The sequence below is a fragment of the Dipodomys merriami genome, unplaced genomic scaffold (assembly GCF_024711535.1).
Source record: "Dipodomys merriami isolate MVZ:Mamm:240054 unplaced genomic scaffold, mDipMer1.0.p SCAF_19, whole genome shotgun sequence".
NCBI lineage: Eukaryota > Metazoa > Chordata > Mammalia > Rodentia > Heteromyidae > Dipodomys > Dipodomys merriami.
Genome location: NW_027203270.1, coordinates 23,192,934 through 23,220,554, shown reverse-complemented (window position 1 = coordinate 23,220,554; position 27,621 = coordinate 23,192,934). Strand labels below are relative to the sequence as shown.

The 27,621-nt window shown below is 41.4% G+C and overlaps 1 protein-coding gene across 1 annotated transcript; it reads right to left on the bottom strand.

Annotated features, from left to right (window-relative positions):
* Positions 1-338: 338 nt before the first annotated feature.
* Znf287 (zinc finger protein 287) lies at positions 339-26,120 on the bottom strand. Its single transcript, XM_070027762.1, is given in 9 exon segments — positions 339-4,241; positions 19,309-19,395; positions 20,061-20,187; positions 22,360-22,451; positions 23,552-24,029; positions 24,100-24,148; positions 25,357-25,483; positions 25,860-26,070; positions 26,073-26,120. Coding segments are annotated over 9 exon segments (2,790 nt in total). The 3' UTR covers positions 339-2,670.
* Between the last annotated feature and the right edge of the window lie 1,501 nt (positions 26,121-27,621).

Here is a 27,621-nt window from a genome sequence, read left to right as displayed (position 1 = left end):
TTGTTCCAGATAGATGAAACAACAAAATAATGTGTGAGAACTGTCCTAATGGGAAATTTAAACATGTACCTACACATTTAAGTATTAAGAAAGTTAACAGAAATGTGTTAATTACCTTTGAGGTATTGTGGTTAGGTAAATAACTTATTTTATAAGGCTCAGAGGCAGTCATGTCTGTAAGTTACTTTCAAATTGCTTAGTAAAAATATGGCTGTCAAAAATTTAAATCTAGGCAGGTATGGTTCACTTATTTTACTTTTGAACTTGTCTGCATATTGGATCAATTTCCTAATTAAAGTGGCAGAAAATAAGACTTTTTGCTAAATCCTGTTGAATTACTCCAGGTTTAGACAATTCTAAAAGTGGGAAAGACACACAAAGACCTAAGATTCTCTACTCTTACTGTATTATTTTTATAAGGGCATCAATTGCCTCTGTGACTCAGTGGAAGACTTTATAAATGCATTATTTACATATTATATACAAAGGCAGGAAATACAAAGTAATGCACTATGGATTGTGACACTGCACACATTCATTCCAGTGGAAAAATGTTGTGCAAGGTATGAAACAATATAAAAAAACTTTCTTAAATACAACTGTCATTTTTAACATGACAACTATGAAATAAACATAATTTGCAACCTGTATTTTGTGAATGATGACAGGATAAAATCAAAGTTAACTGATGGTGGGAAAAGAGAATGGTAATTTCTTCAAGAAAATACTCAACAACATAGCCTTGAGATGCTAGCACCTAGTTTCTCCTTCAGCACTTATTTAAACACACAGGATATTTATATGAACATTAATGTCTAAGAAAAGCTGGTTAGTCAATACATGCTTAAGTTGATATTTATTCTAGTATTAGAATTTGTTTCCATTCATTTAGCTCAGGAGATTCCCCTATGTAAAGATGTTCTATGATGTCTGATTCTTTCCTTTTGAGCAGTTATTACCTGGTGGCTAATATTTATTAAATATGTGACACATGCATGAAAGTTATTTTCAGTTCTATTTTCACTCCACACCAGTAGATTCTACCTTATTATTCAATTCTAATTTAGGTAACTTATTCAACCAACATGTATTGATCATCTGCTATATGCAAGGCAATGGAGAAATACGAAAAAGATGAAATCTCAGATTTACATTTTGAGTGCAATATCTTGGGTATTTGTATATATAGCAGTATTTTTAACCTATTCCTTCCAGTCTGCCTTTTAAGCTGTTTATGACCACAAATTCAATTATTACTGTTTAATATTCATTGATAATTTCTGAATTAATTCTTTTCTTCAATGAAATTTTCCTTAGACATTGAGTTAACGTCCATTTATGAATGAAAATGAGGTTTCTAATTATTCCTTAAAAATGTCATTTTGTCTATTTCTTAGAGACTACATTTTGCTTTATTTTCACTTTTAGATAGTGCAAATAAAATTATATTTTCACTAGTTTTAGATAATGCAAATCAAATTATATTTCATGTTTTATCAGACTTAGGTATTCTTTCCTCATAAATTTTCACCTTGACTTTTCCCCCACTCTGCAGTGAACTCAAATCTATTTCTCACTTCTTATTTTGGTCATTATTTACATTTACATATCTGCTTTCATTGTTCCTTTGACTTGGGGTCTAGGATAGCATTTGGCCACACACTTTAGCAGGCTTAATGTTTCATTTCATGGCAAAGTAATTAAGATTACTTCTCAATACTCTAAAAAGCTGTCTATTGCTTAACTCAGCTGTGATTTCAGCACTATAACAAGCCTGGAATTATTCAAACATGTTTAAGACCTGAGCACAGGAGGCACTCAAGAAACATGTTTCGATAGACAAAATGGATTTCCTATAGTAAGAGAGCCACAGACAAGACTTAGGTTATGAATTTAGGAGTCAGGCAAAAAAAAATTGGAACTGAATATATTTTCTTTCCTTCAGGAAGACCTTGGATGTCAAAACCAAGGAAACTAAGGCTAACTTGTGAACATTAAGTTTGGAATGTATATTCTGTATGTATATCTAAGGGTTTATATATCTCATCTATCGTATCTGATCACCTTTTACTAAGCTCATTATTTTGTTATTTGAGGGAAAGTATAAACAATGGTTATATAGAACTTAAGATGCTTTCAACTCCCCCTCCCCTTCAAATGTAATGGCTCCCCTATGGCAGTTAGGCATAAAAGGAATAGGAGAAATAACAAAGGGAGAGGAAACCCTTTACATATTTTAAGGCTTCAAGATGGGAAGAAACAAGGCCTCATAGCAGCTTTGTCTTTTCTATAATCTCATGGTATTTTTTAGTGTGAAATCTCTACTTGATGGACACTTCCAAGTTACATTCATAAGGCCTCAGTAAGAAGTACTTGAAATATAGCAAAAGTTGACCAACTAGATATTTAACCCCTTTCACAGTTTTTTTTTCTGGAATAATTTGAACTGATAGCAAATAAAGATTAAGAAGTTAAGCTTCCTTATTAAATTTCATAATAAATTCAAATGGGTTATACCTATGCTAATTCTGCTATTTATGATAATGTGATATTTAACAGATAAGATATTGCACTTTTTGGGATTTCTTTTGAATGTTTTAACACATACAGCACACAGCATGAAATTTCTGTAACCAGATTGTAAAACCTAAGTCAAATCTCCTATATGCATTATTTGCGATGTTTGGCTCCTGTATGAACACGCTGATGTTGAATAAGGTTTGTACTCTGGGTAAAGGATTTACCACATATACGACATGCATAGGGCTTCTCTCCTGTGTGAATTCTCTGGTGTTGAATAAGGCATGTTCTCTGGCTAAAATCTTTGTCACATTCATTACATTTATAGGGTCTTTCTCCAGTATGAGTTCTCTGATGCTGATTAAGTGATGAAGAATAAATAAAAGCTTTCCCACATTCGTTACATTTATAAGGTTTCTCTCCAGTATGAATCCTTTGATGCTGAGTAAGATTTGCACCTTGCCTATATGCTTTCCCGCAGATATTGCATTTAAAGGGTTTTTCTCCATTATGAATCCTCTGATGCTGTGTCAGGTGCACACTCTGGCTGAAGGCTTTCCCACACACACTACATTTAAACGGTTTCTCTCCAGTATGTGTTCTATGGTGTTGAGTGAGGTTTGCACTCTGACTGAAGGCTTTCCCGCACACATTACATATATAGGATTTCTCTCCAGTATGAGTTGTTTGGTGTTGAATAAGAGTTGAGGAATGAGCAAAGGCTTTCCCACATTCATTACATTTATAACACTTCTCTCCAGAGTGAATTCTTTGATGTCGAATAAGATAAGTGCTCTGACTAAACACTTTCCAACACTCATTGCATTTATATGGTTTCTTTCCAGTATGTATTTTTTGATGCTGAAGAAGATGCGTACTCTGACTGAAGGTTTTCCCACATTCATTGCATATATAAGGTTTTTCTCCAGTATGAACTCTCTGATGATTAATCAGTGATGAACTATGGCTGAAGGTTTTACTGCATTCCAAACATTTATATGGTTTCTCTCCAGTATGTGTCCTTTGATGGATAGTAAGATGTGCTCGCTGACTAAAGTCTTTTCCACAGTCATCACACTTATAGGGTTTCTCTCCAGTATGGATTCTCTGGTGTATAGTAAGGTGAGCACGCTGGCTGAAGGCTTTACCGCACTGGTGGCATTCATATGGTTTTTCTCCAGTATGCATTCTCTGATGTGCAATGAGGGATGAGATATGCCTAAATGCCTTCCCACATTCTTCACATTCATAAGATTTCTCTTTGGCATGGGTACTTTGGTGTTTCAGGAGGGATGGGTATTTTCTAAATTTTTTTCCACACCCATTACACTTATAAGGCTTCTCTCCAGGAAGTATTTTCCCATGTACAATACCATACGAGACATTACTGAAGGTTGCCTTGCCTTCATTATACATAAAAGTTTTATTATCTGACTGGGTATCAAACTGTACAATTAGGTTTGAATGATTTTCAAAATTATTTCTATATATATCATATTTACTAAGATATTCTTCTGTAGGATCTTCTTCTTCAAAAAAGCTTGACTTCAAACTGAAATCTCTTTCACTAGTGTGGGATTTCCCTAAGGTATAGGTTGTATATGTCTCCAAACTGTTATCATAGTCATATGATTCTTCCAACTTGATGGTCTGGGTTCCATCCTGTTTGAATTTAGGAATATTCTCTACTGTAGTACAGGCTTGTCCTTCAGTTTTCCATTCTGAAATAAAAAGAATATAAAAGTCTCCCTCCATTTAAGGAAAGGAAACAAAATAATTAACATGAATAAAATACCTAAAAACTATAGCTCTGATAACTTCATTAACATGGACCTTAAAGCTTAGGAAAGACTAAAAAGGCAAGAAAATGAGACTAAATCACTGAAAATTGTTCAACATGGATACTGAATAAATGGAAAGGGTGAAGTGACAGTGTTAAAACAGTGGAAAAAACTACATAGGTTGGGGCTGGAATGTGGCCTAGTGATAGAGTGCTTGCCTAGCATACATGAAGTCCTGGGTTTGATTCCTCAGTATCACACAGACTGAAAAAGCTGGAAGTGGTACCGTGTCTCAAGTGGTAGAATGCTAGCCTTGAGCAAAAAAAGCTCAGGGACAGTGCCCAGGCCCTGAGTTCAAGCCCTAGGACTGGCAAAAAAAACCCCAAAAACTAAACAAAAGAAGCTACATTGGTTAACTTGGGGTTTCTATATGGAGCAATTTATGCAACAGTGTCATATGCTACTCCCTTTTCCAATCTATCCTACAATTCTTTAACATTACTAAATCAATCTCATGGGGGCATATCTCCCATAGCCTACAGCAATGCTTTTCAAAGTATAATCCAGACTGACAGCCTAAGCAGCCCTCGTACCTAGATATATGTTAAAATGACTGGGTCCCAACCAGACAAACGGAATTAGAAATTGTGATGGGTTGGAGTAATTTATTTTAGCAAGTGAAGTTTGAGGACAAATGACTTAAAGAATAAAAATTAAAGGAGGAGTAAAAGAAAAAAAGGTTCAAAGTATCATGGCATTCAGTCTCAAAGAATCAATCTTTTGAAAAAAGTTATTATTCTACTAAATCCTCCATACCTCCTATTCAATCTGACTTCAGGTTTGGAAGTTACATACTACTTCCACAGATTCTACAAATGCCATGTTAATCTCAGACTCTAGGTCTCCACATATGGTTCCTTTCCAGCTATTAAAAGAGATGTTTAGTGGTTGGAGATGTGACTCAGGTCATAGAGTACCAGCCAATGAGTGAAAGCAAGCATCAGGTACTGAGTTTGAGGCCTGGTCTTGGGAAAAAATTTAAAAAATATGTTTAGTGGGGATCCAGAGCTCATGTTTGTAATCCTAGTTGCTCAGGAGGCTAATACCTAGAGGGTCAGATTTCTATTCTTTTTTTTTTTTTTGGGGGGGGGGTCCAGTCATGGGGCCTGAACTCTGGGCCTGGGCGCTGTCCCTCAGCTCTTCAGCTCAAGGTTAGCACTCTACCACTTGAGCCACAGAGCCACTTCTGGCTTTTTTTTCTTTTTGCTTATGTGGTACTGAGGAATCAAACCCAAGGCCTCATGCATGCAAGGCAAGCGCTCTACCACTGAGCGACCTTTCCAGCCCCGAAGGGTCAGAGTTCTAAACTAGCCTGGGCAATAAAGTCTGCAAGATTCAATCTCCAGGCTGGGTGTTGGTGGCTTGTGCCTGTAAACCTAGCTACTCAGGAGGCTGAGATCTGAGGATTGCAATTCAAAGCCAGCCTGGGCAGGAAAGGCCGTGATACTCTTACCTCCAATAAAGTACGCAGAAAACTGGGAGTGGTGCCATGGCTCAAGTGGTAGAGTGCTACCCTTGAGCTGAAGAGCTGAGGGACAGCACTCAGGCCCAGAGTTCAAACCCCACAATGACAAAAAAAAAGATTCAATCTCCAGTTAACCAGCAAAATGATAGACTGGAGGTGTGGCTCAAGTGGTAGGGTACCAGCAGCCATGTAATATAAGGGCACAAGTCCCTGAGTTAAAGCCTCAGTACAAACACAAAGAGATGGGGGGGGGTGAGTATTTTCTTCGTACAGTGCTTCTTCTTAGAATGTAAAACACAGGGTAGATTGAATCATATATGAAACTGTCTTTTCTGTAGGCCAAAATGGCTGAATATTAGCAATGACAGTAAAATGCAACCTAATAAAATATTGGCCCCATGACTGAACTTGGCCTTATATGAATGATGATTTCATTATTTTGTTTCTCTTACATTTTGAATTTAGATGTAAAATTTGAAAATAGCATATATTCTTTTCATTTTTCCTTCAGAAAATGGTCAAGACTCTCGATATAGCCATCAAACTGGTAAAATAAAATAAATAACAGTAACATACAAAAGGGTTAACTCCATGAAAGTATAAATGCACACACAACAACAACAAATATATATGAAATGCAAGCAAAAAAAGCTGTTCTCAAACCTGTATACAAACCTGTAAAATAGGTATTTGTTGATGCCTATTATGTTTCCAGTATGATTTTCAGCAAACTTCATGTAACAACTCTTTTGAAACAAGGAGGAAACTGTGCAATTTAATATAGTCAAATATAGCATTTGTATTATAGCAAGAATATTACTAGATAGCTCAGAAACTTTCTAAGATATAGCTCAAAGCACATTACCTCTAACAATATATCCATTCAATACAATAATATGCAGTCATTGAAAATGATAGATATATACATCAGTAAGGGACTGTTTAGATCAGGAGATAATGAATGAGATGTGAAAAATAATTGGGTGGGTCTAGGCACATTGATATGGAAAGGTGTGAAGGACATAGTATTAAATGAAAAAAAACAAAACATGTGGCTAACAGTATGCAGAGCAAGAATCCATCTGTATAAAGATACATTGTGGAATCAGCCGACAAATGCTAGAGGGGATGTGGAGAAAGCGGAACCCTATTACACTGCTGGTGGGAATGTACACTTATACAACCACTTTGGAAAGCAGTCTGGAGAGTCCTTAGAAAGCTAAAGATTGACCTCCCTTACGACCCAGTCATACCACTTCTAGGCATCTACCCTGAACAACAGGAACCAATATACAAGGACACGTGCACCTCCATGTTTATTGCAGCACTGTTCACAATAGCTAGGATATGGAAACAACCCAGATGCCCCACCACAGATGAATGGATCCAAAAATTGTGGTATCTATACACAATGGAATATTATGCAGCCATTAGAAATTACAAAATAATGGCATTTGCAGGGAAATGGATGGAGCTACAAGGAATCATGTCGAGCAAGGTAAGCCAAGAGCAAAGAGACAAACAGTACATGGTTTCCCTGATAAGTGGATGCTAAATCCAAAATGTTAGGTGATACAACAAAATTAACAGGACTTAAGAAACAAAGAACTCCCACTCATCTGGTCGAACCACTACTAAATATCCCCATGCTGCTGATCACATGTATGGTGTATATGTGTACACCGTTATATGTTATAGACAATTTGCTCCAGGAAAGATAGAATGAACTTGTGACTTTAAATGAGCATCATTATTCCACAATACTGTGAAATTTGGGAAATTATGTAATCACTTAATGACAATTAAAGAAAAAAAGAACCTCGGGGAAGGTAGGGAGGGAAGGGATGGTAAGGGGAAAACAATGGAGGGGGTAACAATGCTCAATAGGAAGTGTACTCATTACCTCACTCATGTAACTGTAACCCTCTGTATAGTATCTTTACAATTAAAAAAAAAATACATTGTGGGAGTCCCAGAGACACAGGGAGCTATCTGCAGATAATCCGCGCAGAAGCCGCCTGAGGTACCAGTGTCAGACCTGCCCATTGAAATAAACGGAGAAACCCCCGAGCCCAGAACTTGGCCCCACGACGGGAGCCCCAGAGTTGCACGGGACGCCCACAGAACACCAAAGCAAAAGACCTACAAGGAACTGGTGCTGATCCGGAGAGTGCAAACCCCAGCGCTCAGAACCTGTACAGAGGCCCAGCCCCCATCCTCGCCTGCACGTGGACACTGTGGACCCAATAGCGTCAACAGAGGCAGAGACAGAAGAGAATCACACAGAGCCACCACTGCCCAGCCCAGCCCGCAACCACCCCAACTGAACTCTGATTGCAACAGCAACTGACGACCTACATCACACAGAAACAACTAGCTCCAGGGTGAGTACCCCACAGGGGACAGTGTTTCCCTCAAGGGAGACCAGAGCTGGAGGGAATCCCCAGACTCCCTACCCCAACACGTGGACCACAGGACCCACTAAAACTGGGAACTTTTCGAGAGCTCCACCAGTACATGGAGCACACTCAGCTGGCCAGGCTAGAGCAAGAGCACCCCTGGAAGGGAGCTTAAATGCCCAAGCCAGGAACAGCGCCCCTGGGTCAAGACAACCAACAGTAGAAGAAATTTGAACTGTGTACCCCAGGCTGCATAACCTAGTTGGTATACACAGCAGCAAAGGCCCAACCGACGTGCCACAGGCGGGGGACCAGGACTAGGCCTGGGGATCCGGTGCCTGAACCACACAACCAACTCCTCCCAACTGAAGTCAAAAGCTGAGCATATGCCTCAGCAGAGGGGAGAAAAACAGGGAACTGCACCCCTGGGAAGCACGCCTGTGACAACAAAAGACCTGGAGGCTCAGGACAAGAGAAGGCCAAACCCCACCAGAACCCCACCCATATACTCTAGGCTGGGAATTGGGCAACACAGGCCGCCAGCACCTGGTAGTAGGCAGGAGCTCAGGCTGATAAGGTGGCTCAGCAGTAGAGTGCTAGTCTTGGGTGCATGAGGCCCTGGATCTGATTCCTCAGCATCACATAAACTGAAAGGGTCAGAAGTGGTGCTGTGGCTCAAATGGTAGGGTGCCAGCCTTGAGCTGAAGAGCTGAGGAACAACACCCAAACCCAGAGTTCAAGCCCACAACCGGCCAAAAAAAACCACAAAAAACAAAAAACATAAGGAGCCCATAGCAGACTCCAGCATCTGGGAGAGTGCATCCAGAATATCTGATCTTGCCAAAAGCACCCGTAGGAGCAAACAGGAGCAGTCTAGGCTGCTCAACCCTTCCAAAGGCGGGAATTGCCAGCAATCTACAGCAGAGTCGAGAATCCTATGTAGGTCAGACCAGCAGCTGGAGGTAGGCCTCCAACAGAACCCAGATCAGGCACAGACTCTCTCTACCAATACAGAATCAGCAACCAAGAAAAGACAGACACACCAAAACAAAATTGCAGATTAGTCTCCAATAATCCTGAACCCCCATGTGAAAATCACAGAAAAAGTTTATCAACACTCAGGATAGCAAGCTATCCTCAATAGTCAGCAGCCATGCAGAGGAGAGCCCCAGTGGGAGCAAAGCAGGAATGGAAGACAAAAGCTACATCCAAGGGATGCTGGAGGCAATGATTAAAGAAATAAAGCGAGGGGCTGGGAAGGTGGCTCAGTGGTAGAGCGCTTGCCTTGCAAGCCTGAGGCCCTGGGTTCGATTCCTCAGCATCGTATAAGCAAAAAGAAAAAAGCCAGAAGTGGTGTTGTGGCTCAAGTGGTAGAGTGCTAGCCTTGAGCTGAACAGCTGAGGGACAGCACCCAGGCCCAGAATTCAGGCCCCATAACCGGACCCCCCCCCAAAAAAAAGAAATAAAGTGAGAAATAGACCAGAAATTGAAAGAGCACAAGGATGAACTATCAAAAGAGATACAGGATATCAAACAGGAGATGCATGCAAAAATAGAGGCAGCACAAACCTCAGTAAGAAGTGAGATAAATGCCAAAATTGAGGCAGTACATACCTCATTAAGAGGTAAGATCAGTACTTTGAGAACCAACATCGAATCCATAAAGGAGTCCGTTTCCTCCATGCAAACCACAATAGAAGCCACAGTTAACAGAGTGAAGGAAATGGAATGTAGTGTCAGAAACAGAAGACAAAATACACCAACTGGACCAAAAAGTGACAGATATGGAAAAATCACTCAAATTAAGCCAAAGGGAAATTCAAGAGCAAGCAGATAGTGCCAAGAAATTTAACCTTCGTATAATTGGAGTGGACAAAGGTGAGGAATATCAAAGCAAGGGAATGCAACACCTATTCAACAAGATAATCGGTGAAAATTTTCCCCACCTCAAAAAAGAACATCTTACCTACATAACAGAAGCATACAGAACACCCAATAAGCAAGATCCCAGGAGAAACACTTCTAGACACATGATAGTAAAAATGATAGATCTGAATAATAAGGAAACAATCTTGCATGCAGCAAAAATGAAGAAGGAGCTATACTACAATGGGAAAAAAAATTAGAATCACTGCAGATCTCTCCACACAAACACTGAATGCAAGAAAGGCCTGGAAAAGTACCATATGAGCCCTGAGAGCCAATAACTGCCAACCTAGACTGATATACCCGGCAAAGCTAGCATTCACATTCCATGGAGAGCTGAAAATTTTTAATAGCGAAGAAAAACTAAATGAATATCATAAACATTAAGCCAGCATTACAAAGAATACAAAGAGGGGGAACACAACCTGAAGAAAGCAACCAGGAACTGGGAACTGCACCCAGACAGGCATTAATCAAAACTGAGCAAGCACAGGAGGAAAGGAAAGAAGAAACACTGAGGAAAACAGGGAATAACAGGGACCACAATGCATCTCTCTATACTATCTCTTAATATTAATGGGCTTAATTCACCAATCAAAAGAAAAAGAACTGCAGATTGGATCAGAAAACATGACCCATCCATCTGTTGCCTTCAGGAGACCCACCTCTCAGCCAAACATACAAACAAATTCAGAGTGAAGGGTTGGAAAAGGATCTACCAATCAAATGCCCCCAGTAAGAAAGCAGGTGTAGCTATCCTGATATCTGACAAAATAAACTTTTCATTAAAATCAGTACAGAAAGACAAGGATGGACACTACATATTAATACAGGGAACAATCCAATAGGAGGATATTACCATCATCAACTTATAGTCCCCAAATATTGGTGCACCCAGATAAGTTAAACAAATACTCTCAAACTTACAGAATAAAATAGATCCCAATACGATAATACTAGGAAACTTTAACACCCCACTCTCACCAAAGGACAGGTCTACCAACCAGAGGATTGGCAAAGAAGCTACCGAATTAAGTGAGGCCACACTTCAAGCGGAATTAACTGACATCTACCGAGTATTTCACCCTAAAACAACACAGTACACATTCTTCTCAGCAAAATAGACCATATCATAGTTCATGCAAGGAACTTAAGCAAATCAAAGGGATCGACATAATCCCCTGTATCCTATCTGACCACAGTGGAATCATGCTAGTTCTCAATAACAAAGCATAACGCAGAAATTTCTCTATAAGACCTTTAAAGAAGAACTAATACCCATACTCCTCAAGCTCTTCAGAGCAACAGAGAAGGAGGGAGCTATCACAAACTCATTCTACGAAGCCAATTTTACACTCATCCCCAAACCAGGAAAAGACCCAACCAAAAAAGAGAATTACAGGCCAATTTTCTTGTTGAACACAGATGCAAAGATCCTTAACTAGATTCTAGCTAACAGAATCCAGAAACACATAAAAAAAATCATACCAGGTAGGCTTCTTCCCAGAGAGGCAGGGAAAGTTTAACATACGTAAGTCAATAAATGTAATCCAACACATCAACAGAGCCAAGGTAAAGAATCACATGATTATCTCCACAGATGCAGAAAAGGCCTTTGATAAAATTCAACATTCATTCATGCTAAAAGCTCTGGAGAAAATAGGAATAGAAGGAACATTTCTTAAAACAATAAAAGCCATTTATGACAGACCAATAGCCAATATTATACTTAATGGGGAAAAGCTACAACCAATTCTCCTAAAATCAGGAACAAGGCAAGGATGCCCACTGTCTCCACTCCTCTTCTATATAGTCCTAGAACCCTTAGCCAGGGCAGTAAGGCAAGAATAAGACATTAAAGGGATCCGCATAGGGAAAGAAGAAGTTAAACTATCCCTTTTTGCAGACGACATGATACTATATCTTCACGGTCCCAAAAACTCCATCCCCAAACTCTAAGAAATCATAAATCACTTTGGCAAAGTAGCAGGATACAAAATAAACCCACAAAAATCAGTTGCCTTCCTGTACACTGACAATGTACAAGAAGAGAGGGAAATAAAGGGAAATAATAACCCTCCAAAAAATAAAATATTTAGGAATTAACCTAACCAAAGATGTAAAAGAACTAATTTAATGAAAACTATAAAAAGTTAAAGAAAGAAACGGCAGAAGACACTAGGAAATGGAAAGACCTCCCATGCTCCTGGATAGGCCGACTTAATATAGTAAAGATGGTAATACTGCCAAAATTAATATACAAATTCAATGCAATTCCTATTAAAATCCTAATGACGTACATCAATGAAATACAGAAAACAGCCCAAAAATTCATATGGAACAACAAAAGACCTAGAATAGCCAAAACAATTCTAGGGAATAAAGACAACATGGGAGGGATATCAAACTCTACTACAGAGCCATAATAACAAAGACAGCATGGTACTGGCACAAAAACAGACCCGAAGACCAATGGAATAGAATAGAAGATCCAGAAATAAATCCACAGGCCTACAGCCAGCTGATATTCGACAAAGGAGCCAAAGACATACAATGGAAGAAACACAGCCTCTTCAACCACTGGTGCTGGGAAAACTGGGCGGCCACATGCAGAAAACTAAAAGTGGACCCCAGCCTACCACTATGCACCAACATCAACTCAAAATGGATTAAAGACCTTAACATTAAACCTGAATCTCTGAAACTACTGCAGGACAGAGTAGGAGAGACACTTGAACTAATAGGCACAGAAAGGAACTTCCTGAACAGAGTCCCAGGGTCACAACAAATTGGAGAGAGACTCGACAAATGGGACTACCGTAAAATAAAAAGCTTCTGCACAGCTAAATCTATCGCAACCAAACTAGAAAAACAACCAACTAATTGGGAAAAAATATTTACCAGCAATATATCAGACAAGTGGTTAACATCCAGTATATACAGAGAACTCAAGAAACTAATCCCTCCCAGGGCTGGGAAGGTGGCTTAGTGGTAGAGTGCTTGCCTTGCATGCATGAGGTCCTGGGTTCGATTCCTCAGCACCACATAAGCAAAAAAAGCTGGAAATGGTGCTATAGCTCAAGTGGTAGAGTGCTAGCCTTGAGCTGAAGAGCTGAGGGACAGCGCCCAGGCCCAGAGTTCAGGCCCCACAACTGGTTAAAAAAAAAAGAAACTAATCCCTCCCAAACCTAACCAACCAATTACTAAATAGGCAAGGGAACTAACGAAGGACTTCTCAGATGAAGAAATAAAAATGGCAAAGAAACACATGAGGAAATGTTCATCATCCCTGGTGGTGAAGGAAATGCAAATAAAGACAACCCTGAGATACCACCTTACCCCAGTCAGAATGTCGCACATCCACAAATCAGCCAACGACAAATGCTGGAGGGGATGTGGAGAAAGAGGAACCCTATTACACTGCTGATGGGAATGTACACTTATACAACCACTTTGGAAAGCAGTCTGGAGGGTCCTTAGAAAGCTAAATATTGACCTCCCTTATCACCCAGTCATACCACTTCTAGGCATCTACCCTGAACAACAGGAACCAATATACAAGGACACATGCACCTCCATGTTTATTGCAGCACTGTTCACAATAGCTAGGCTATGGAAACAACCCAGATGCCCCACCACAGATGAAATATTATGCAGCCATTAGAAATGACAAAATAATGGCATTTGCAGGGAAATGGATGGAGCTAGAAGGAATCATGTTGAGCGAGGTAAGCCAAGAGCAAAGAGACAAACAGTACATGGTCTCCCTGATAAGTGGATGTTAAATCCAAAATGTTAGGCGATACAACAAAATTAACAGGACTTAAGAAACAAAGAACTTACACTCATCTGGTCCAACCACTACTAAATATCCCCATGCTGCTGATCACATGTATGGTGTATATGTGTACACTGTTATATGTTATAGACCGTGATAGACATTTGCTCCAGGAAAGTTAGAATGAGCTTGTGACTTTAAATGAGCATCATTATTCCACAATACTGTGAAATTTGGGAAATTATGTAATCACTTAATCACAATAAAAAAAAAAAGAACCTCAGGGAAGGTAGGGAGAGAAGGGATAGTAGGGGGAAAACAATGAAGGGGGTAACAATGCTCAATAGGAAGTGTACTCATTACCTTACTCATGTAACTGTAACCCTCTGTATAGTATCTTTTCAATAAAAAATTTAAAAAAAGATACATTATGTTCAATCTAGATAGGCACACACAGATGCTGATGATCTAAGGGGAGTAGGCCTGGTAATGAGTAGGAAGAGAGGAGAAATTTTTGTGTGTGTTTGTGCTGGTCCTGGGGATTGAATTTAGGGCCTAGATGCTATGGATGCTATCCCTGAAGTTTTGTACTCAAGACTAGCACTCTACCACTTTGAACTGCAGCTCCATTTCTGGCATTTTGATGGTTAATTAGAGAGTTTCACAGACTTTCCTGCCTGGGCTGTCTTTCCTCAGATCTCAGCTTTCTGAGTAGCTGCAATTACAGGAGTGAGCCACTTGCACCTGATGAGAATAATTTGTTTCCTTTACTGCTTAAATTTTTTTATTCAAATACAAAAATTATAATTGATACTAGAAAATGTTAAATGAAAAAAAATCTATCATGATTAGTAGACTAGAAAATACATCAGCTAGAGAGCTGGGAATGTGGTTTAGTGGTGGAGTGCTTGCCTATCATGCATGAAGCCCTAGGTTTGATTCCTCAGTACCACAAACAGAAAAATCCAGAGGTGGAACTGTGGCTCAAGTGATAGAGTGCTACCCTGGAGCAAAAGAAGTTCAGGGACAGTGCCCAGGCCCTTAGTTCAAGCCCCCTGGACTGTCAAAAAAAAAAAAGGAAAGAAAAGAAAATACATTAGATGAAGTGGAAAGAATAAGTTTCAAATTTTCAGTAAAGTGGTTATTAACTTTCACTGCTTTCATTGATTTTTATGCTGGTCCTGGGGGGCTTGATCTCAGGGCTGGGTACTGTCCCTGAGCTTTTTTGCTCAATGTTAGCACTCTATCACTTGAGCCATAATTCCACTTCTGGCTAAGTGGAGACAAGATTTTCAGACTTTCTTGCTTGGGCTGGCTTCGAACTGTGAGCCTCAGATATCAGCTTCTTGAGTAGCTAGGATTACAGGTATGAACCACTGGTACCCAGTGTGTGTGTGTGTGTGTGTGTGTGTGTGTGTGTGTGTGTGTGTGTGTGTGTGTGTGTGTGTGTGTGTGTGTGTGTGTGTGTGTGTGTGTGTGTGTGTGTGTGTGTGTGTGTGTGTGTGTGTGTGTGTGTGTGTGTGTGTGTGTGTGTGTGTGTGTGTGTGTGTGTGTGTGTGTGTGTGGCACGTGTGAATACATGCCAGCCCTAGGGTTGGGCTTGAATTTAAGCCTGAGTGCTATTCCTACACTTTTTGTTTTTTGTCGGTCGTGTATGTGTGTGTGTGTGTGTGTGTGTGTGTGTGTGTGTGTGTGTGTGTGGCACGTGTGAATACATGCCAGCCCTAGGGTTGGGCTTGAATTTAAGCCTGAGTGCTATTCCTACACTTTTTGTTTTTTGTCGGTCGTGGGGCCTGAACTCGGCCTGTGCGCTGTCCCTCAGCTCTTCAGCTGAAGGCCAGCACTCTACCACTTAAGCCACAGCATCACTTCCACCTTTTTCTTTTTATGTGGTGCTGAGGAATCAAATCCAGGGCCTCATGCATGTAAGGCAAGCACTCTACCACTGAGCTACCTTCCTAGCCCCTATTCCTAAACTTTTTTGCTCAAGGCTAGTAGTGCTCTATTACTTGAGCTACAGTTCTACTTCTGGCTTTTTTTTTGGTGGTAAATTGGAGATAAGAGTCTCTTGGACTTTTCAGCCTGGGCTGGCTTTAAACAATAATCCTCAGGTCTCAGTCTCCTGAGTAGCAAGGATTACAGGTATAAGCCATTGGTGCCTGCCAGTTTTACTGCATTTAATACTAGAAATATAGTTATACTGCTTTAATCCAACAAACCCTTTCTTAAGCAAGATTTGTTACCCTGCTCCAAAGAAACAAAATAACAATGGACTAAATAGGTATACACACACAATGAACTAGTTCTAGAAGCTCACTACACTTTTTTTTTTTTCTGGTCCTGGCATTGAACTCTGGGCCTAGGTACCGTCCCTGAGATTCTTTTGCTCAAGGATAGCACTCTACCACTTGAGCCACAGTGCTACGTCTGGCTTTTTCTGTTTGTAGTAGTACTGAAGCATCGAACCCAGGGCTTCATGCATGCTAGGTTAAGCACTTACCACTAAGCCATATTCCCAGCCCCTCACTTTATTTATTTATTTATTTATTGTAGGTCTTGGAGCTTGAATTCTGGGCTTGGGCGCTGTCCTTGGTCCCTTCAGCTCAAGGCAAGAGCTCCACTGCTTGAGCTACAGAGCCACTTCCGGTGTTCTAGATTATTGGAGATAAGAGTCTCATGGATTTTCCTGCCTGGGCTGGCTTTGAACCATGAATCTCAGATCTCAGCCTCCTGGGTAGCTAGAATTACAGGCTTGAGCCACCAGCACCCAGCCCAGCCCCTCACTTTAACTTCTAAGTAATAAGAAACAGTCTATGGCAGTCTACACACACCTAAAAAGGAAGTTCTACAGAAGTGTGTGTGTATATGTGTGTTTGTGTATGTGATTTGTATTAGGGGTTGGAATCAAGACTTTATATATGCTAAACAAGTGCATTGCCATTGATCTATACCAGCCTAAAGCAGTAAGTCTAAATGATGACCACAAATATCGCTACTACAATACATTTAAAAATCAGTTTATTAGAAATTCAGAAACTGAAGTCATGATTCAGTGCTTCAATATGTGTCTAAGTAACCAGAATAGCTGGTTAGAAGTGAAAGTATCTTGTTAGTTAATAAAGCCACATAGCAGTCTAATATTTCTAACAGAGAGAAATGCTGGTTCAGATAACTATGGAAAGCCTCAAGGAAAGATTCCAATTTGAGTCTGGCCTAGAACAATGGCCAGATACTGTACAAACATAAAGAACCAGTTGAGATGGTAATTGATCCTACTGTTATTCTCCTTATAAATCATCAAGACTTACATTTCCTGTAGTACAACTGATTAGATAAAATATATAAGCCAAGTCTCATAGCTCTGAGATGGATAGTAAAAATCCTCAGAGGCCAAAATTCAAGTAAAAAGGTAAGAAAGGAAGATAGGAAGAATAATCTTGGTTGCCTGAGATAACTCCCCAATCTTGCTGAGTATCACAGACTTCTCTGCTCAGGCTGGCTTTGAGTCTGGATTCTAAGATCTCAGCCTCCTAAGTAGCAAGGATCACAGGCATGAGCCACTGGTGCCTGGCAAATTAGCTTTTTAAAGAAAGTGAAACTATACAAGGTAGCATAGAACATCCTGTTAATTCATTATTAATGCTGTATTCCAGTACAAATATTAGTACAAATACAAGTCAGTACCTTAAGTAAAAAGATACAAAAGCAAGATGCAAAAGTATTCAAAATGTTCTTTTGTGTTCAAAAGGAAGGATATGTTAATAAGAGAAACCCAGGAAGGGTTTCTCCAGCAACAAATGAATATGGTTAGCTTCAGGGAGTGGATGGGATAAGATAGAGGGTTTAGGAATGTATTCTTTTTTATTATATAGTTTTGACTTCTGAACCATGTTAATGTTACTACATACTCAATAAGGCTTAATAAAAAGAATTAAAAAACTAAGAAAATACCACCCTTAGTTGGATTTTTTTTTTTTTTTGCTTGTCCTATGGATGCTTGGATGTTATACCTTGCTTTTTCTCTAGGATGGCACTCTAGTACTTGAACAACAGCTCCACTTCTGGCTATTTGTTGGCTAATTGGAGATCAGTCTCATCAACTTCCTGGTAGACTGGCTTAGAACCTCCATACTCAAGATTTCAGTCTCCTGAGTAGCTAGGAATATAGATATGAACTACTGGTGCCTGGCTCATTTAAAAATTTTGAATCTTATGAATGCATTTTAAAAATAATTAGAAGAATTTAAAAAGGTAATGAGTTGGGGCTGGGAAGTTGGCTCAGTGGTAAGAGTGCTTGCCTCGCATGCATGATGCCCTGGGTTCAATTCCTCAGCACCACATAAGCAGAAAAAAGCCAGAAGTGGCATTCTAGCTCAAGTGATAGGGTGCTAGCTTTGAGATGAAGAGCTGAGGGACAGTGCCCAGGCCTAGAGTTCAGCCCCCACAACCAAAAGAAAAAAAAAAACGGGAATGAGTCAGAAAAGTAGATGCAGGAAAACAAACAAAAGGAATTCAGGCTGGGTTTAGGTGGTTCACACATGTAAACTAGCTACTTGAGAGGCTGGGATTAAAGTTCAAGATCAAGGTTCAAGGCCAGCCTGGACAGAAAAGTCCATGAGGAAGAAAACTGGACATGGTGGTCCCTAAAAGTAGACAGATAAAAGCTCACATGAATGCTCAGGTGGGGAATGAGATCCTATCCTAAAAATGACCAGTGCTGGAGGTGTGTGATCAGAGGTAGAGCACCGGCCTCACCAGTGCAAGGCCCTGAATTCAAAACCCCAGTACTGAAAAAAAATTCAGAAAGAAGATAGTTTGAGTTTTTAGGTGACTTTTATGCTGTTTACATATAGAAAGAAGGAAAATGGCCACAGACAAGCTCTGAGCCTTGCCTTCAGAGTCATGTAGAGGATAAAATGAGAAGAGACCCAGGGAAAAGAAGAAAAATGTGTAAACTCTGAAGATGGTCTCTATCAGGTAACAATGCCAAACACATCAGAATTCTTTTTTGCTGTTGTTGTTGTTGGTCATGGGGCTTGACCTCTGGGCCTGAATGCTGTCCCTGAGCTCTTCAGCTCAAGGCTAGTACTCTACTACTTGAGCCGCTGTGCCACTTCTGGTGGTTTATTGACGGTAAGAGTCTCAGGGAATCTCAGGGACTTTCCTATCTGGGCTGGCTTTCAACCTCAATCCTCAGATCTCAGCCTTCTGAGTAGCTAGGATTACAGGCGTTAGCCACTGGCGCCTGGCCACATCAGAGTTCTTAATAGCCTGGGATACATCTACTGAGATTGATTTGGCCATATTGAAAAGCAATATCAACATACTCTTGTATAAACTCCTAATACAAAGAAATTCATGCGCTGATTTTACTCTCACCTTGACTAGGGCCTTCTAAAATTTCTTTTATCACCATCCATGGCTCTTCCAATATGGGAATCACCGTTGGTCTGTACACAGTCAGTCCTGTTCAGGGAAAATATGATGAATTTTATCCTGGAGATAAAACAGCCATGAAAGTTTATTATGATATCTAGACCTCCATAGGAAACCATGGACATGATCTAATATGAGGTCTTATTTAGAAGTAGGATAAAAATTTCTTGCTACCTAAGAGAATCCTGGGAAAGAATTTTTCTTTTGCAGCAGCAGGAAATAGGTAAGTCAGAATTGGACAGCATCAAATGGGCAGCATTGTGAAGCTGTATGTCATTTCAATGATCTTCCATTTAAAAGACTTTCACTTGGGAAAAGGGAGTATACTATGGCCATTTTTTGTGCCTGAATGGGATGAGAACACTAATCTCTAGCTCTTATTTTTACCCAAGGACTTCTAGGCTTAACCTATTTTTTTTTTTTCCAGTTGTGGGGCCTGAACTCTGGGCCTGGGCACTGTCCCTCAGCTCTTCAGCTCAAGGCTAGTGCTCTACCACTTGAGCCACAGCGCCACTTCCTGCTTTTTTCTTTTTGCTTATGTGGGGCTGAGGAATCGAACCCAGGGCCTCAGGCTTGCAAGACACGCGCTCTACCACTGAGCCACCTTCCCAGCCCGGGTTAACCTATTCTTAACAAGTAGGGGCCAAAAGATATTCTGTGGGCATGATGGAAGGAGAAGGGTAAACAATGGTTACCTAGAGAAACCATGTTCCAATAGTTCTGTAATGTCACAGTCTTGTACAATTCCTTCTGTACAGGACGCATTAGTTCCCAGTCCTCTTGGGTGATGTCCACAGCTACATCTTTGAATGTCATTGATTCCTAAAATATCAAATGTAACTTAATTTGGTTTAAGAACTAATGGGAACAGGATAGTGGTAACACTGGGTGTGTATATGGTGGTAGGGGATCATAGAATCTTAGGCGCTAGAAACCTTAAAAGTTGTCTGGTCTAAAGCCTCACCCTACTAGGCATGGCTATATGTTCCTGTAATCCCAGCACTCAGAAGGCTGAGGTTGGAAGACCATGTATTTGAGGCTAGCTTAGCCTCATAGTGAGTTTGAATCAGCCTGACTACATGGCATCCTTCAGTGGTGCTAAAGGGAAATTCAATAATGAAGTATAATTTTTTTTGGAGGGGGGTCCGGTCGTGGGGCCTGAACTCTGGGCCTGGGCACTGTCTCTCAGCTTTTCAGCTCAAGGCTAGCACTCTACCACTTGAGCCACAGCGCCACTTCCGGCTTTTTTCTTTTTGCTTATGTGGTGCTAAGGAATTGAACCCAGGGCCCCAGGGATGCTAGGCAAGTGCTCTACCACTGAGCCACCTTCCCAGCCCCTGATTTGTTTTTTAATGTGTGTACCAGGTCTTGAACTTAGAGCCTCACACTCTTGCTCAGCTTTTTTACTCAGGGCTGGTACTCTACCGCTTGAGTCATGCTTCCAACCCAGCTTTTTTTGCTGGTTATTTTTAGGTTAAGACTGGGCTTCCCACTCAGGTGTGTGATTGGTTAGGTTTCTTGTTGTAAGTAGGACGACAGGCATATGTCATTGTATCCAACTCTCCACAGAGAGGCTCTCATAAACTTTTCTGCCCTGGTTGGCTTCAAACCACTATCTTTCTTTTTTTTTTTTTTTAATTGTATTTTATTTTATTTGAGAACATACTGTACAGGGGGGCTACAATTACATGGGCAGGATAATGCATACATTTCTTACCAAGCATTGCAGCCTCCTCCTTTGTTTACCCTTCACTTCAAACCACTATCTTTCAATCCCATTCAAGTAGGTAGGATTACAGGTATAAGCCATAGGTGCCAACCATTGTATATAATCTTTCATTTTAACATCTTTGTAATTTTTACATATATGTAAAAAAGTGATATGTAAAAAAGGGATTTCTTATGTCATTTTAATCAAATTTTCCATTACTGGAGTTTTTTTTTAAACAGTATTTCCATTGCCTTTCTTAGATTTTTTTTTCTAGGTAAATATGCTCATATCCTCTTTAAATAATTGTAATTTGGTTGCCAAAGGCTTTCCAACTTCAGGATGTATACTTTTCCAATTAATGTCTTTTAGTTCATAAACAGACATACATAACTTTTCTCTTTCTTTCTTACTTGTTCTTTTTTGAATACTATGGCTTGAACTCAGGGACTTGTACTAGCTAGACAGGTGCTCTACCATATAAGTCACATTAGTCTTGTATCTTTCTCTTAAGGTGGCTCAAATTGCTATTCTTTAAATTATAATACTCATACTGGATGCTGGTGGCTTAAACCTATAATCCTAGCTTTTCAGGAGGCTGAGGTTGAGAATCAAGGTTTGAACCCAGCCTGGGCAGAAAAATCTATGAGACTCATTCTCTAATTAACCAGCAAAGAAACTCAAGTGGTAGAGTACTTTGAGTGAAAAGTCCAAGTGAAAGTGAAGCCCTTAGTTCAAAAGCCCCACTATCAGCCAAAAGAATAAGGAGAGAAGTGGGGGGGGGGAGGGGAGACAGAGACACTGACTGATTCATGGACTCAATCAAGCAATATCAAATAATATATGGTATTTATTACTCATTAATGAGGAAAAATAACATTTAGATTAATATTTACCTATCACTTTCTGAATATAGGCAAACCACAAATCTTACAATATTTATTCACAATCTGAGAACTAAATTTTACTTATTGGAGTTGAATAACTCAGGCTAAGAGAGGTTTGGCATCTTGTCCCAAATCACAGGTTCAAAGACATAGCCAGGAATCAAATTCCTTTGTCTTTGTTAGTCCACCTCTTTTCCTTTATGCAATCTTGCTAACTTCAAGTCAAGGAGAATATGAAAGACATATCCAAGGGAAACAAGGAAAGCACATGTGCCAAAGGAACTAAGAAAGGAAACTAATGAGGTCCCAGGCAGGGTTTTCAAGAGTTCAGATGTTACAGGTCCAGGACAGAAAATATCCTCATACACTAAAGAAGGTACTTTAAAGATACAAACTCACTTTGGTCACCAAGTCATTGAACCACCCTGCCTGGAAAGCATGTCTGGGGTCTTCTTCTGGGGTCTCTTGGCAAAGGACAGAGTTCTGAGGAGCTAGGAAAGAGAAAAAGATCATGATAGAGATTAGTTCTCTTTGTATAGCCTAGGAAACCCTTCACCAAATAGATATCTATACTTTTTTTTTTTTTTTGGTGGTCGTGGGGCTTGAACTCTGGGCTTGGGCGTTGTCCCTCAACTCTTCAGCTCAAGGCGAGTGCTCTACCACTTGAGCTACAGCACCACTTCTGGTTTTCTAGTGGTTAATTGGAAATAGGAGTCTCACGGTCTTTCCTGCCCGGGCTCGCTTTGAACCGAGATCCTCGGATCTCAGCCTCCTGAGTAGCTAGGATTACAGGCGTGAGCCACCAGTGCCTGGCTACCGATACTTTCTTAAAGTGAGCAGTCAAAAGAGAATAGAAAACAGCATAATACTCCAGAGTCAGAGGGAGGGCTAATGACTTGTCCTGAGAATTCAAAAACAAGTTTGCTTGGGGACTTAAGCATATTACAGAAATTCACAATTTTGGGCTGGGAAGGTGGCTCAGTGGTAGAGTGCTTGCCTTGCATGCATGAGGCCCTGGGTTCGATTCCTCAGCACCACATAAGCAGAAAAAGCCAGAAGTGGCACTGTGGCTCAAGAGGTAGAGCGCTAGTCTTGAGCTGAAGAGCTGAGGATCAGCACCCAGACCCAGAGTTCAGGCCCCATGACTGGCAAAAAAAAAAAAAAAATTCACAATTTTCTATTAAATCCTTATCTGATGTAAATTTTATGAGTTGTCTCTTTCCTTAATAGCTATTACTCACTGGACCTTTTTTACTCTTTCGGAAGCATAAAATTCAACCTACAAAGGCAAAGGTATGTCTATCAGTAGCTTGGTGTAAACTTCTGCATATAACTGAGGACTCATTCAGGGATTCATTTATTTATGCCTAGTCATTCTTTCATGACATTTCTCCTCTGGGCTGAGATAATGTGTTTGGTTTCAAGCAATGTGTAAGGGAAACACAATGCAGAATGGAGCTCATGTTAAAGCCATGTTCTTACACACTCAGTGATCTTGGTTCTCCCAATTTCTTGAGAATGCTGTTAGATGTGCTGCTTGTCTTCTCTAACCACCCAGGGATTCCTCCCCTCTCTGTTCCGCAATGCTCACCTTCCTCTTCTAGAAGCTGAGTCAAATCCTCCACCAGAGTCACCACTTCCTCGCTGCTTTCTGGATACTGGGACTTTACCCAAGTCCTAACCTCACCAGGCAGGATAGTCAGAAACTGCTCCAGCACCAGCAGCTCCAGGATTTGTTCCTTAGAGTGAATCTCAGGTCTCAGCCACTTAAGACAGAGCTCCCGGAGTTGACTTAATGCTTTTCGAGGACCAGCTAGGTCTGAGTATGGAAAATTCCTAAAATTCTGTCGACAAGTTTCAGTGTCATGCAAGAGTCTTGAAGTAAGGGCTTGCTTCTCAACATTGTGGGGTCCACTTTGAGCCTTGTCTGATTTCCACATTAGAAGGAATTGAGAGCGTGAAGAACTGGTCATCCTTTTCCTCGAGGCTAACATTGCTACAGACAGAAGAGTCAATCTGGCAATATCTTTTATTTCTCCAGTAATGAGGCAATTGCTTGAAGTTTCATGCTACAGACATAACATTATATCAAGGGCTTCAGCAACCAGAGGCAAAACAAAACCGAGGTAAAATTAGTACCTTTAGTTGTAAATCTGAGCCTAGAACTTGCAGGAACAAGAAAGAGACCCTGAAATACAAGAATGAATCACAAGGTCAAGAATTTCTAATGTATTCTGCAACACACACACACACACACACACACACACACACACACACACACACACACAGAAACTGCTCAGTGTGAATAAACACACACACACACACACACACACACAGAAACTGCTCAGTGTGAATAAACCCATAAAAGATGAAGGATTTATCTTCAACTTCTCTCTTATATCTTTAGAATTGTAAGAGAAGGGGTAGCTGGTGGGAGAAGTGACCATAAAAAGATGTGACAGGGGCTGGGAATGTAGTTTAGTGTTAGAGTGCTTGTCTAGCATGCGTGAAGTCCTGGGTTTGACGCCTATTACCACATAAACAGAAAAAGCCAGAAGTGGCACTGTGGTTCAAGTGGTAGAGCACTAGCCTTAAGTAAAAGAAGCTCAGGGACAGTGCTCATGCTCTGATGTGACAGAGCAATTATTTAAGTTGGGTGCCAGTGACTCATGCCTGTAATCCTAACTACTCAGAAGGCTGAGATCTGAGGATCACAGTTCACAGCCAAGCCTAGACAGTAAAGTCCATGAGATTCTTACCTCTACAAAAAATCTGGAAGTAGAATTGTGGCTCAAATGTTAGAAAGTCAGTCTTGAGCAAAAAGCTAAAGGAGGGCTGGGAAGGTGGCTCAGTGGTAGAGTGCTTGCCTTGCATGAATGAGGCCCTGGGTTCGATTCCTCAGTACCACATAAGCAGAAAAAGCCGGAAGTGGTGGTGTGGCTCAAGTGGTAGAGTGCTAGCCTTGAGCTGAAGCCCTGAGGAACAGCGCCCAGTCCCAGAGTTCAGGCCCCACGACCGACAAAAAAACAAAAAACAAAAATCCCTAAAAGACAGTGCCCAGTCCCTGAGTTCAAGCCCCAGTGTTGGTGTGTGTGTGTGTGTGTGTGTGTGTGTGTGTGTGTGCAAAAAAAAATTAAAACATTTTTATAGCCCCAAAAAACCATTTTTATAGCCAAAAAAAAATCTGATCCGACTTGGAGAAGAGCCTACACATTTTAGTCACCAATGTCACAGAAGCTCTATTGACTTGTGAACTCGTTCTAAACAACAGAGCAAACTAAGAGTTTCTGGGAACAAACTAGGTGTCAAATTTCTTCTTTTAAAAGTGTTCAAGGTTCCCAAGGGGAGGAGGAAAGAGGACGGGGGTGGGGGGGGGGAGGCGAGCCATTCACTCACTTGGCATGATGGTTAACACCGTCCCGCGGTAGCGGTTCACTAAGGCTGGGATGCCCAGCCGGTTGGACTGGAAAGCAGTGAAAGGCCCTGACGTCTTCCAGAGAGGTGGGAAGCGGTTTAGCGGCTTCTACGGGAGACAGTTCCTTTAGGATACATTCGAAATGAGGATTCCGGCACCCCACACCCACCTGGCCCCCAGCTCCAGCTCCAAGTCGGGCTCGACCATGGTGCCAAGTGTGTGCGGCCTCACCCGGCACCCGGGAGCTCCTCCTCCCGGCCCGCCCTCTACGCCCCCTCCGGTGCGGGCACCGGGAGTAGCGGGACCCCACGCCGCCCAGCGCGGGTCCGGGCCCCACACGGCAGCCTCCACCACCCCGTCTCAGCTTCTCTTCTGGCTGTGAACACCGGCCTGCGCACGCCCCACGCCCGCTCGCTTCCAGCTTCAGGCCCAGGCTCGGGCTCGGGTCCCGCTGCGCGCGGACCCGGCGTCGGGACATCCTTACCTGTCGCTGGGGCCCGGCCGCCGCGCAGCCCGAGCGGCCCCAAAGGCCACACGAGTAATAATGGCGGCGGGGTCGCGGGAGCCTCCGTGGCGGGAGAGGTCCCGTGCTGCAGTGCCGCCTCCGGCCTCGCCACTCTCTTTCCCAGACGCAGCAGGGAGCCGCTGGGAACCGTTCGTCTTACGCCCGGCCCAGACAACTCCAGCCCTGAGTATATTCAGCGGCTAGGCTTCGCCGCGACCTCGCCTTGGCGCCAGTGCGCATGTGCCTCCGGAGAACGCGAGCTCCCGCACAGCCAATCAAAACTCGAGTTCGGGCCTTTCCCTACCCCCAAGTCCCAGGTCCTGGACCTGTCTCCATGGCAACCTCCTCCACCCGTCACTATGACTTGCTTACTAACCTGAAAGGTTTCCAAAGGAACTTTAAAGTTTTCTCTAGGTAGAGACAGGCCTGGCTGACAACTTGGACATTAGAGAGGTATCAGCAGCTTGGAGAATGATTGGAGGTTGAAGCCCTGAGAAAATTACCCAGAGAAAATTACCCAGAGAAAACTGCTGGGAGATGTAGGTCTAAGGCAAGAAAACCCTAAAACGCTACTTGGAATTTTCCAATCTGAAACTCAGATAGGAAAAAAAGAACCACGTTCTATAATGTGTTATGACATACATACTTGAAGTTATGGAAAATAAAAAGAGAAACATACATTCCTGTTATCTACTGCTCTATTAACAGACCACCCCAAAAAAATGTAGTGGCTTTCAAAAAATAATTTGTTTTTGGTTCCTAAGGGTCAGAAAATTGGAAGAAGGTCGAGTGGCTCTTTTCTGCACCATTGTGTCTGTGGCCTCAGTTGAGAATTTGATGCTGAAAGGTTCCAATTCCAAGATGGCTTTTTGTGCCCATATGTCTAGATGCTATAAGATGAGCTCAACTTGGATTTGACCAGAGAGCCTAAATGTGAACTCCCCAATATAAAGGATGCAGGCTAGTTGGAAATGTTACCTGGGGACTTTGGGCTGAAAGTGTGATTATTCAGTGAACAAGGAAGAAGCCCTGTGACCATCACTTGGAAGTTGCCTAGCTCCAATTCTGCCATACATTTGGTTAAAATAGTGACAGGCCTGCACAGAATCAATTGGAGGGAAGAGAAGCCTGACATCCATTACTTTACATACCAGGGCAGCGTGTGTGTGTGTTTGGTACTGGGGGTCTGAATTCAGGGCCTTGTGCTCAGCTTTTTTCACTGGTGTTTGACCATTTGAGCCACAGCTCCAGTTTCAGTTTTTTGCTGGTTAAGATTCTTGAGGATTTGTCTGCTCAGGCTGGCTTCTGAACTTGCTCCTCAGATTTCAGCCTCCTGAGTAGCTATAATTAAGATATCAGCTACCAGAACCTACCTATAGTGCATCTTGATGCCATTTCTTCCATCCTCCCCCACTCCATCTATCTCATCCATCCCCTTAACTTTTCTGCTTCATTTTTCACATTATGTACATTGAATATTATGGCTGTTTTCCCTCACCATTACTCTTTTCATTGGTCTCTCTCCATTTCATCCCCACATATCCAATCAGCTACGTAATATTTAAACTTGTTAAAACGGTTTACACCATATGATCTCACCTTTATATATAATGTCCTTTAGTTAGTTTGGCCCACAGCATATGTATATAGCCATTTATTTGTTTTCAAGTATTAATATGTTAGGCCCACATCTGATCATGTATTTTTTTCTCTTTTTGATTCTGGCTTATTTCACTCAGTA